Here is a 13064-nt window from a genome sequence, read left to right as displayed (position 1 = left end):
TGAAATGCATATAAATATCAGTTTATCTCAATCTCAATCAATAATATGTCTTAGTAAGATAATATTAAAATTAGGGCTGTCAAAAGATTAATCGTGATTAATCACATCCAAAATAAAAGTTTGTGTTTACATAATATATGTGTGTGTACTGTGTATAATTATTTAGATATATAAAAACACACACAATCATGTATATATTTAAGAAAAATTGGTTATATTTATATATAAAATATTTATATATAATACAAATTATATAAATGTATATACAGTATATAAATGCAATTATTCCTTAAATATATACATGAATGTGTGTGAATTTATACATAATAATTCTACACAGTACACACACATATATTATGTAAACACAAACTTTTATTTTGGATGTGATTAATCACGATTAATCTTTTGACAGCCCTAATTAAAATGCTTCGCTTTATGATCAAAGTCTGAAGTTTTAAAACATATAATGCCATGCAAAACAATGAGTGTGAAATTAACAAATAAGCCTTCCTCAAAAGCCTGATGATCATATTTGCTGCTTCAGCCCAGTAAGTGTATTACTAACAATATAAAAGTCATTCTTACGTTAAAAATGTCACATCAAAAGGACATCAACTCGAAGATGGACTTGTTACAATTATACTAAATGCATTTAACTTCCTGAAATATAAGTATAGAGTACAGTATACAAAGTACAGTGCGCTTCATAAGGTTAACATAACAGATTTAGTTTGCAGAAACCTTTTATCTGCTCATATTCATAACACTCATAACATTTGTTCGCAGCTCCGAAGATGGCCGGCCCTCTCAGAAAAAGGTGAGGGGGAAATAAAAACAAACTCAGTTTCTGTAGTATTTCCTTCAGTGCTGAAGAAGGGTCATGTGACTGTCCTCTCTCATTGCAGCACAAAGTGCTTCTGCGTCAGTTTAGCCCCGGGAACGACAGACTGCAGAAGAGGCAGCCAATCAAAAGCACCGACGAGAGTGAGTCCGGATCAAATGTTGCATCAGTACATGAGTACGACTGTTCACACCACGAACGATAACTGTAACGATACTGTATATTAGTGTTCACACCAAAGCAAACGCTGCAGTTTTATTGTCTGTCGCTTTAAATGCTCGCGCTCTATAAAGCAGGATGGATTCTGATTGGCTGTCAATGTTTTTATCATTCATCAGCTGGAATTATTTTTTTTTTAAAGTGATTCCAACTAGATCGTTCCTCTGTGCCGTTATCGTTATAGTTGTGGTGTGACCTCTGCTATTCTTTTATATTTAGAATAATTTTTTTTAACTATATCGTTAAAATTTTAGTTATCGTCCTTGGTGTGAACGGGTCTTAATAATAATGTGACCCTGGACCACAAAACCAGTCACATGGGTAATTTTTTTAAAATTGAGATGTATACATCACACGAAAGCTGAATAAATAAGCTTTCCATTGATGTGTGGTTTGTTAGGATATGACAATATTTGGCCGAGATGCAACTATTGAAAATCTGGAATCTGAGGGTGCAAAAAAAAAATCTAAACATTGAGAAAATCTCCTTTAAAGTTGTGCATTCATGTTCACGATTGTGCTGCACTAACTCACAAAAATAAACGTTTAATATATTTACGGTAGGAAATTTACTAAATATCTTCAGGGAACATGATCTTCACGTAATATCCTAATGATTTTTGGCATAAAAGAAAAATCAATGATTTTGACCCATACAATGTATTGTTGGCTATTGCCACAAATACACCCGCGCGACTCGAGACTGGTTTTGTGGTCCAGGGTCACATATAAGTGTATAGAGATCATAGGGGTTTAGCTTACGTAATAGGTATTTATTTATTTATTAAATCGTTCATTCATTTAGAAGAGGGAGATCAGTCATAGATCAGAAGAGTCAAAAGTGAAATAACTAAAAATAGTTTAGGAAAATTATCAGTTGATGTTATTTCACTTCTGTAAAAATTAAGCTAAAGTTCACCGTAGTGAACAAATGTGAACCAAAAACATGTATCTTTTAATGAAAGCTATTTTCTTATTAAGAACTGTGATTCGCCAGTGTAAAAGCTGTGTGTTGGTGTAGTCCTCTTCAAGGTGTACTGCAGTGATCACACCTACTCCACTATCAGAGTGCCTGTCGCTGCGTCTGTCCGAGAGGTCATCTCCGCGGTGACCGATAAGCTGGGGTCAGGAGATGATCTTCTTCTCATCCACCTCAACTCCGCCGGAGGTGAACAGACACACACACACACACACACACACACACACACACACACACACACACACACACACACACACACACACACGCGCACGCACACACACACACACACACACACACTGACTAACCATTTTTTTCATGATTATCGCTGTATTGACAGCCATTTCCTCTCTTTTCATTTGTGTTTGATTAATTGCAGGTTTATTAATACCATGTTTGTACTGACTCTTATCTCTTTGACCTCTGGCTGACAATATGAGCTCTTTGCTGCACCCATTTTGCTATAGCATTTCAGATTGTGTGTGTGTGTGTGTGTGTGTGTGTGTGTGTGTGTGTGTGTGTGTGTGTGTGTGTGTGTGTGTGTGTGTGTGTGTGTGTGTGTGTGTGTGTGTGTGTCCTAAGCTGCCAAATCTGAACACAAGTAATCGGCTCCGATAACCTAACTCCGAGATGGTATTTAGGAGTGGTTGGTATTTAATGACCTTAGTCATAAAAGCTTCCTCCATACTAGAGTCAAAGCACATGCAACCTCCAAAACGAACACCTCACTGATCTCCTCATTAACCACAACAACATCTGGTGTATTAGCAGACAGATGTGAAAAGGTTTCGGAGTTATTACAATAATGAAACATGGTATGATTTATAATCTGATTTCGAATATCACACACACACACGAAGGATGAGAAAGCCCAACTGGACAGAGGAACAGTGTTTACTGTTAGCCCAGTTAGTGAACGAACACAAGGCCATCCTTAAAGGAAAATGTGGGCCGGGTGTCACAGCACAGGGCAAGCAGCAGACGTGTGAGCTTATAGCGGTTAATAATAAATGATTAACGGTTCATTCCCCTGCTTGTGCGCACCAGGAAAGTCTGCTATATTCATAAATGCAGTTGTTTGAGCCTGCAAGGTGGGAATGTCCAGTGGAAAGGAAATGAACTGCGACACAATAAGAGGTTCTGAAAGTGTGTAATGTGTGTGTGATCACAGAAGGTTGTGACAGACCCAGATCATCACTGCTGCATTGTTGCATTTTCCCAGTTGCCAAATATCTTAATGTAGTGATTACTTTAATTTCTGGCGCTATGGCATTCCTGCGCCGTGTCTGAGATGTTAGCGTGTCTCTTAGGGATGCATAATGATTAATCGCAATTAATCGTTTGCAGAATAAAAGTTTTTGTTTACATCATGTGTGTGTACTGTGTAAAATAATTATGTATTTATAAATACACACACATGTATGTATATATTTAAAAAGTATTTACATGTTTATATAAATTTTTATATTTAAATATAATTTATATTATATATAATTATAAATACTTAATATATAAATAGATTTCTTTCTGAAAATTATACATGCATGTTTGTATATTTATATATACATAATTATTATACACAGTACACACACATATATGATGTAAACAAAAACTTTTATTCTGCAGACGATTAATTGCGATTAATCGTTATGCATCCCTAGTGTCTCTATAAGATCTGTCCCAAACATGATCCCTGCACAATCTAATCTACAGCGTCTTAACTCACTGTCATCCAACACATTTCTTCTCCCTCTTCGTCTTTCTGCCATTTTCTCCTCTGCTAAAGACACTCTTAAGCCTCTTAAAAGTCCTCGTCCGTACTCCTAACAATTTTGACCTTAAGACAGGGTTTGACCTCAAGACAAGGGTTAAGATGCTTTCTGAATTACTTTTTTGTTTTCTAGGATTTTTTATTTAATTTTAAGAGTAAACGCCCACATTTCTAAGAATTTTATTCAAATTTTTTCACTAGGAGCTACTCTTTGGATTAAGATTTTTTTATGAATACGGGCCCGTGTGTGTGTGTGTGTGTGTGTGTGTGTGTGTGTGTGTGTGTGGTATTTAAAGGTTGAGAAGCTCTAGCGGTGGATTTAACATTCGATAAAGCTGATGTAAGGCTGCTGGTTGAAGTTGATGTCTGAATGTGAAATGAAATGATGATGATTGTTTTTATATATGACATTTGGTGACTGTCTGCCATCATGCACAGTAACTAATAGTACATATTAAACTAGATTTGTTCATTTCCAGATGAATATGTGAGTGGTGCAAAACACTGTTTAAAGTTTCCTAAACTTTTGGAATGTAAATATTGCACAAAAAAAGGCTTCACTTATCTTTTTTACATTTTTATTAAGTTAGTCATTTGAGACGCAGCCGATAACTGACATCTGTGCTTCCACATTCTTGAAAAGCACCAACTTTAACAGTAGATTACTCTGACACTGACTGATGACTGTGTGTTTGTGTTTTTCAGATAAAGAGCTTCTAAAGCCATCTGATGTGTCCATCTTCTCATCTCTGAGTATTAATGGCCGTTTGTTTGTCTGCTCGAGGGACCAGATCGACACTTTGGTGTGTGTGAGAGCCCTGGAGACTGCATTTAAACACACACATCTGCTGTAAACACACATGCTTTGGCTGATGAACTGATCGATGGATTGACTGTTTGTGCAGACTCCACTGCCGGAGCAGGAGGGCCCGTCTGCAGGGTCCATGTCCACGTTTGAGCTCATGAGCTCTAAAGATCTGGCTCATCACATGACTCTCTATGACTGGGAGCTCTTCGACTGTGTACATGAGGTACATACACACACAGTTCTGCTGCTGTTTTAACATTCCTCTCACTTATTAAAGGGGTGGTTGAGTATGATTTAAAAAATTTTTTAACTTTAGTTAGTGTGTAATGTTGCTGTTTGAGCATAAACAACATCTGCAAAGTTACAATGCTCAAAGTTCAAAGCAAAGGAAGATATTTGCTTTTAAAGAAAAGGACTACAACAAACGGCTGGTAGCGACTACAGGAGCTTCCTCCCGGGTTAGTGACATCACCAACCCTAAACTGTACATAAGCCCCGCCCCCTGAACACGATTTATAGATTATCAAGACAGAATATGCTAATCAATGACTAGAAGATAACTACACATCAGCAACATAAATTCATCAACTAACCATTCAGAGACGTCCTGTTGCTTCTACATGTTGTCACTTCTTCTTGAGTCTCCATCATTGTCTGACTTCAGTTTGAACATAAAAGGCTAAAAGTTTTTGAAAAGTTCAGTGCATGTGTGTGTGTGAGGTAAAAGGACACAAGCTCTTGTAGCTCCGCCCCCTGTGCCGGGAGCAGCAGCTCATTTGCATTTAAAGGGACAGACTCAAAAACGGTACGTTTTTGCTCACCCTCAAAAAGTGACAACTTTAACATGCTATGCGGGGTATTTTGAGCTAAAACTTCACACACACACACACTCTGGGGACATCAGAGACTTATTTTACATCTTGTGAAAAGGGCATTATACCACCCCTTTAAAGAATCAGTTCACCCAAAAATGTCGTTCACCCCATGTCGTTCCAAACCCATCAGACTTAGATTTATCTCCGAAACACAAATGAAGATATTTTTTATGATACCTGAGAGATTTCTGTCCCCCCATTGCAAGTCCTTTCCACCAAAAGTCTGATGCTTTAAAAAGTTCATAAAGATATTGTAGAAGTAATCTATGAATCTGCTGAACAGACATGATCACTTTATATGATAAACAGATTCAATTTAGGCTTTCATTCACAGTTAAACATAAAGATAATAGTATTATTTTATTAAAATAAAAGTCTACTTAAGTGTACTTAAAGAGTAGACATTTGAATGACTGTTTCTTAACACACTTTTAAAAAGTCAAATGACCAATTGTAATAATGTCAAATTAGTAATGTGTAATGTCAAGTAACGGATGGAAATGTTAAGTCTTGGTAACACTTTAATATACAGTGTCCTTGTTACATATGTTACATGTACTTACCATAGTAATAACAGTAAATATTCATAATTACATGCAACTAACCCTAAACCGACCCCAATCCTACCCTAACCCTGTAGAAAGAACATAAATTATTATTACTCAGTACTTAAATATATAAATACACTGTAACAATAATACCTTAAAATAAAGTGTAACTGTATTTTTTAATCATGACAATTAATATCTAATTGCAGCTTCACTGTGTAATTGCAAACATATTTAAATACATAACTTACACTTTTCAATAGAAATTACATTAAAGTATATTTTAGTTTATCATAAATGCTTGTCAGTACATATATCAGTAAACTTTATCCATATTTCAAAGACAATAAAGGTACAGTATTTATGATATTTCATATATATGTGCTCTTAAGTCCTTCTCTAAAGTTGAGCTAATTGCATATATTCTTTTAGAAAAGTATATAATTTTCTTAAAGTCCCCTGTAGTCAATAACTTTATCGCTTAAAACTCATATTTGATCACCAAAATTACATATTTCAAACCTTTAGTTCCTTTAAAAAAAAAAACTTTGTGTATTAAAATAGCTTAAATGTAACTCGACACCCTTGCCTCATTTAGTATACGCGGTTCTATGAATATGCAAATTAGCTCCGCCTCCACTCACTCACTCACTCAGAGATCCACTGGTTGACGATCACTCGTTGATCTGATTGGTTACAAGGTAGTTTGTGACGTCAGAAACACCAGCGATTTCAAACCGTGTTTTTGAGACTGTCTTTGGTTCACTGCAGTTTTAAGCAGAAAATACTCAGCAATGCTGTCGACTTATGAATTTACACATGGTTTGTCTTAAAGCAGATTAAAAACAGCACATAGACATATAAACAACATTAAAAACTGGATTTTCACGACAGGGGGACAGAAGGTTACACTTTATTTTAAGGTGTGTACTTGCTACAGTGTAATTGTACATTTACTGTAAGTACTGAGTAATAATTAACTACATGTACTATTTGATTAGGGTTTGGTTCAGACTTAGTTGCATGTAATTATGCATAATTTATAGTTATTACTATAGTAACTACATGTAATGTGTAACAATCACACTGTAAAATAAAGTGTTACCTACATTTATTAACCACCAGGTCTACACTAGTAGTCAGTTTTAGTAAATCTGCATTTGTGTTTTAGCACGAGCTGATCTACCACACGTTTGGCCGTGCGCGTTTCCAGAAGACGACGGCTAACCTGGACCTGTTCCTGCGGAGGTTTAATGAGGTGCAGCTCTGGGTGGTCACCGAGGTTTGCTTGTGTCCCACGCTCAGCAAACGCGTACAACTGCTCAAGAAGTTCATCAAGATCGCAGCACAGTGAGTCTTTGAGCTTTTTACATGTGACGTTAATGTGTGTGATGAATCATTTTATTCTGCAGAGTTAATGTAATCTTTTCGGACATTTAATTGCAATGTTAAAAGTTAAAATTGACATATGATGACGTTAGTTGAACTTTTTTTTTTGACCCACTTAAATATAGGACATGCATCTTGTAATTATGGTTAAAAGTGTATTGCAAATGGACTGATAAGTGTTTATGGTAAACTAAACTAAACTTAAAACTTGTGTCATATATTTAAATATATTTGTAATTACGCATTTGTAATGATGAACTCACAATTGAAAATAAGTGCACTTAAATATTATTAAAACATAATCATTTAAAATGTACTTTAAAGTAAAACTTGCAATTTGGCATTATTACAAAGGGCAGCTTTTAAAAGTCATGAAAGTGTACTTCAAGTGCACTTATGTGGACTTTTATTTCAATAATAGTATATTATCTTTTCTTTTAAATGTAGTTTTAAATTGTGTGTCAATGTGTGATGTGTATTAACCATAAAAACGCATACATCATTCACTACTCTCCCCCTCGTTTTTTAAAGTTAGACTTCAACCTTCTTAGTATTCCTGAAACTATTCATTATAAACAATATAACAAGAAAAAAAATGTAATTACAAAAGAATGACTTTTATTTCTTTCTTTTTTTTGTAAAAAGTTTGTAGGGTTGCTAGCGACCCGCTATGGAAGCTTGTTTCCGCCACAGAATAAAAAAATGTACAAGATAATTGCGACTTTTTACAGTTTACATCTCGCAATTCTGACTTTTTATCTCAGAATTACGATATAAAGTCGCAATTGTGTGTTATAAAGTCAGAATTGCGAGTTCATTTCTATAACACACAATTGTGGCTTTATATCACGCAATTCTGACTTTCAGACGATAACACGGAGATCAGGATAGCAGGCAGTGGACGGGAAACCAGAATTGAATGTAAACGCTCAGAGATGTAGGCCGTAGCTGGTACAAGACTTCGCAAGGAGCACTGAGATGGTAGTTTAAATAGAGAGGAGAAGTGGTTGCACCGGTGCAGATGATTAATGAGAACAGGGCTGATGGGAAAAGTAGTTCAGGTGAAGATGTTCTTTGATGACCAGAGAGAGATATTGATGAGTGATCTATGACAATCCGCTCAACTAATGTTGAAAACGACGGTTTTGAGAATATTGTTGAGATGGCGAATATGAGCAGATGCTGAATGTACTGGGAAGTGAGCTGGACATGACGAGGACAGTGATGAGTGTAAAAAGCATCCGCTCAAATTGAACCCTTCCAAGTTCCAAAAATGTAGCAAAATATCTATAATTCTTTTTTTTAATAATTCTATTGTAATTGTTATTAAAATATCAGGAGATCCGTCCATGTTAATATAGATCCGTGTCGCTAAAGACCTGAATATGTAATAAGCATTCATGCATGTAAGGGTTAATCAGATACTATGGAGTTCAGACTGCACTTTTCTAAATGCTGTGTGTGTTTGCTCTTTTTAAGCTGTAAAGAGTTTAAGAATCTGAACTCCTTCTTCGCCATTATCATGGGCCTGGGAAACCCTGCAGTCTGTCGACTCAGTCAGACATGGGAGGTGAGCATTCACTACACACATGCACACACACTTCATCATAGACACACACACGTTATAACACTGATGCAGCTCTCACAGAATAAGAGTTTGCTCTCTCACAGAAACTGCCCAGCAAGTTCAAGAAGTTTTATGGAGAGTTTGAGAACCTGATGGTGAGTTGAACATGGCAGAGCTCAGCATTTCACCCGATATTAAAGAGACTTAAAGAGAACGCTGTGTTTCTCATTGCAGGATCCCTCCAGAAATCACAGAGCGTATCGACTTACAATGGCCAAGTTAGAGCCGCCCATCATCCCTTTCATGCCTTTATTAATTAAAGGTGAACTTTACACTGGAATCACAAACACAGACAAAATGTGTGACGCATCTAAAACATGCTCTTTATTAGTGGCTTTACAACACTTTTGAATAATAGTAAAGTCAGCACAGCTATTAAATATGAAATAAACTATGAGCGTGTAACATATTTTCTTATGATTTACATGATTTAGTGGCATTTTCCACATTTCTAATTAATTCATGAATAAATGAATACAGCACACACCTATAGATAAAAAAAATATATAAATATAAATTTAGTCCAAATTTAAATAATTGATTTTTAGATAATTAGATTTTTTATAATTGATCTAAAACTGGTTTTAATATTATATGGTTAAATGGTCAAATCATTGTAAATATTAATTAATAGAAATTCACTCATCTATTTGTAAGGTTTACTTAAATTATTATTCAAATAAATATTTATATTCAGATATATAATTAAACATTATATATAATAAATCTTACATTTATCTCACATATATCATTTAATTTAAGACAATAATATTATTAATTATGACAATAATTATTATTTTGATTAAAAAAATATATATTATTAAAAATCATTCTTAATCAACGAAAAGGCTATAAATGTGTTCAGACATTAACTTCGCACTTATGCACTTCTTCCATGCTGTACATTTGAATATATATATTTATACCATGGTCTGGGTGAATACTCGATTCTGATTGGCTGCAGGGTGTCCGTTAAAAAGTGATAGAGGACACCTAAATAAACTGTCAGGCGTAACCAAGGAAACCAAGTTATTGTTTGTAACTTGTAACTTTAGATTTCGATTGTAAAACTAATTAAAATATAAACTAATGTTTTAAAAATGTGTTATTTGGCAAGTGACCATGGTATAAGCGGGTTAATGCCCTTCGAGGTGTCCATTGTCAGGTATTAATGGACTTCGGCGGAGGCAACCGTCCTCCGCTGCGCGTCGGCCGGTTCACACCTCGTCCATTAAAACCTGACAATGGACACCTCGAAGGGCATTAACCCTTACATATAATTTATAATGCATGCAGTGCAAAGTAATGAGAGCCTACAGTAACTGCAATATTTAATTGAAATCCACAAAACAAACAGAATGTTTAGAAGAACTGTAGTTTCATCATGACCCAGAAAAGATGCAGATTTGATCAGTGCTTAAAATGTGGAACATCTGCGTGTTTGCACTTACAGATATGACTTTCACTCACGAGGGCAACAAGACATTTACCGACAGATTGGTCAACTTTGAGAAAATGGTGAGTTTCGCAAAGGAATCTCTCTCTCCATCTCAGAGACGGTTTTAAAAGAGACGTCCTGAATGTTTCTGTGTGTGTTTTCCAGAGAATGATTGCTAACACAGTCCGAATCATGAGATACTGCCGGAGTCAGCCGTTCAGTAAGACAGCAGTGTGAGCTTCATATCAGAATCATGTTTGAGTTCAGCTGATCCTGAGGCATCTCTCTCTCTCTCTATAGATCAAGAAGCGCCACAGGTGACGGGTAAAAGCCATCAGGATGTGCGTGGCTATGTGCGTCACATCGGTGTGATCGACAACCAGCGCACGCTATCCCAGCTGTCCCACCGGATCGAGGCGCGCCGGTCCTGATGCTTCAGTGCTGCTTTACCTCTGCCAGTGAATAAGCTATAGCTGTATATGAGCGTATATCCAGTCCAACACGTCTCGGCTCAAGGGCTTTCCGTTCTCTGGCTGGTTGTGTGAAAGCGTGGCTTCGTTTCAGTGTTCGGCTACAGGATGTTTGGACCTCGGTTTATATTCTGCCACAGATAAGATGTTGCCTCTTATTTTCAGATTGTGTTTGACACATGGTGTTTTAGAGTTTGGGATCGATTGAAAATGAAGTTTCTTCCAAAGCGTATGTTCTGTGGCAGCTTTTTGAGACTTTTTTTATGCTTTGAATGAGATTCTGGGCATGTTGAGTTACATTCAAAAATTTGAGGCAAGTAAGAATCTTTTTTTTTTTTTTTTAAAGAAATGAATGCGTTTATTCAGGAAGGATGCATTAAAGGTGCACTGTGTAGGAATTTCTCCCATCTAGCGTTGAAATTGTATTTTGCATTCAAACGAATAGTGCTCACTTTATCAAAAGCGTGTTGCAACTACGGTAGCCGTTATGTGCCAAGAAGCTATGACAACATGTCTTCCAATAGCACTTCATCGAGTTTAACTATACATGTTTTACTGTTATGCTGCCTATATAATGAATTACACAACCAAGCAATGAAAAAAGCTTGTAATTTAGACCGTAACATTGACTTACCGGTCGAGAAGAAAGCTGGAAACTTCAGCGTCCCTTTCAAAGTCTTCATTAACTCCTTTATTAGCTCTTTCCACCTGGGAAAAGCTATCCCCATATTTACCCTCGGTTTTTGAATTCGCCGGTCACATTTCCTTTTAAAAAATTGTTTGTTTTTTTTGGCGACAAGGATTCCTTCGCCTGTGGCTCGGCATAATTATGATCCTGCATTATGAAGTACTGTGCAGTGCAGCCTTTCAAATTTGCCGGGGCAGTGACATGCATTACACCTCTCTCCTTGCTCGCTTCTGCTGGTGTCAGTCTCGTGACGCTGGCTCTGGACGAAAACACGTTGTGGAAAGGCGTTGAGGTAGCCTAGTGCTTTTTGTCCCTTTCTGCTATTATAGTTTTCAAGATGGCGGAACAACATGGAATCCTCCATGGACTTACCTGTCCCATGTAAATAAAGAGAAGAAATTCAACACTTACAAGGATAAGTCGGATCATTGGCAGAGGTAATTGTACACCATTGAGGACATATTTATGAATAAAGACACTGATTTTAGCTAATAAAATAATACTTAAAAAAACTACACAGTGTACCTTTAAATTGATCACAGTGACAGGAAATAAATGCTGTTTTGAACTTTACATTCATCAAAGAATCCTGAAGAAATCTATCATGGTTTTCTCAGAAATGTGAAGCAGCACAATAATAATAATCAGTAATGTTTCTTGAGCAGCAAATCATCATATTAGAATGATTTCTGAAGGATCATGTGACACTGAAGACTGGAGTAATGATGCTGAAAATTCAGCTTTGATCGAAGGAATAAATTACATTTTAAAACATATTCAAATCGAAAACCGTTCTTTTAAATTGCAAAAATATATGACTGTTTTTTACTGTATTTTTGGTCCAATAAATGCAGTATCGGTGAGCAGAAGAGACTTCCTTCAGAAACATTAACCCCAACCCTTTGAACGTACTACGTACATCAATCATCACAAAGCATTTTGAATTTCATTTTTAAATTAGATTTTATTTTATTTTATGTTGATTTATGGAAGTTTGAGGCTGGATGTAAAGATAAAGATATTTATATGAACTTAAGCATGAAGTTTAAAAAAACTAACTGGTGAATTGAGAACATGTGAGCACATTTCGAAAGCCTATTGGTGGCTCGTCAGCAAATATTGTACCTTTGTGTGTATTGTGTAAATAAACTGCCATAAGATGCATATTTACTGACATGTCTAAGTCTTTTTTCATTCAGAGTTCATGTCACTCGACCGAGTCGACCTGTCACGGCTATATGCGCCTGTCACTCGACCTGTCACGGCTATATGCGCCTGTCACGGCTATATACGCCTGTCACTGCTATATGCGCCTGTCACTCGACCTGTCACGGCTATATGCGCCTGTCACTCGACCTGTCACGGCTATATGCGCCTGTCACTCGACCTGTCACGGCTATATGCGCCTGTCACT

At 36.3% G+C, this 13064-nt stretch overlaps 1 protein-coding gene across 8 annotated transcripts in view; it reads left to right on the top strand.

Annotated features, from left to right (window-relative positions):
• The window catches only part of rapgef4a (Rap guanine nucleotide exchange factor 4a), a 98573-nt gene extending 85751 nt beyond the window's left edge, over positions 1-12822 (top strand). For 7 of the 8 annotated variants that reach the window (XM_079619792.1, XM_079619791.1, XM_079619795.1 and 4 more), the window contains 12 exons: positions 787-817; positions 906-984; positions 2082-2228; positions 4513-4610; positions 4713-4838; positions 7210-7388; positions 8907-8997; positions 9099-9149; positions 9229-9316; positions 10508-10572; positions 10658-10712; positions 10793-12821. In XM_079619792.1, coding sequence (XP_079475918.1) covers positions 787-817; positions 906-984; positions 2082-2228; positions 4513-4610; positions 4713-4838; positions 7210-7388; positions 8907-8997; positions 9099-9149; positions 9229-9316; positions 10508-10572; positions 10658-10712; positions 10793-10923 — 1141 coding nt within the window. In that variant the 3' untranslated portion in view covers positions 10924-12821. Of the gene's footprint in view, positions 1-786; positions 818-905; positions 985-2081; positions 2229-4512; positions 4611-4712; positions 4839-7209; positions 7389-8906; positions 8998-9098; positions 9150-9228; positions 9317-10507; positions 10573-10657; positions 10713-10792 lie in introns of all 8 variants that reach the window. The other variant, XM_079619796.1, reaches the window with a different exon arrangement.
• The last annotated feature ends 242 nt before the right edge of the window (positions 12823-13064 follow it).

Source organism: Phoxinus phoxinus (assembly GCF_949152265.1).
Source record: "Phoxinus phoxinus genome assembly, chromosome: 7".
Lineage (NCBI taxonomy): Eukaryota > Metazoa > Chordata > Actinopteri > Cypriniformes > Leuciscidae > Phoxinus > Phoxinus phoxinus.
Note: the sequence above shows the minus strand (reverse complement) of the source record. Positions and strands in the feature narration are given on the sequence as shown.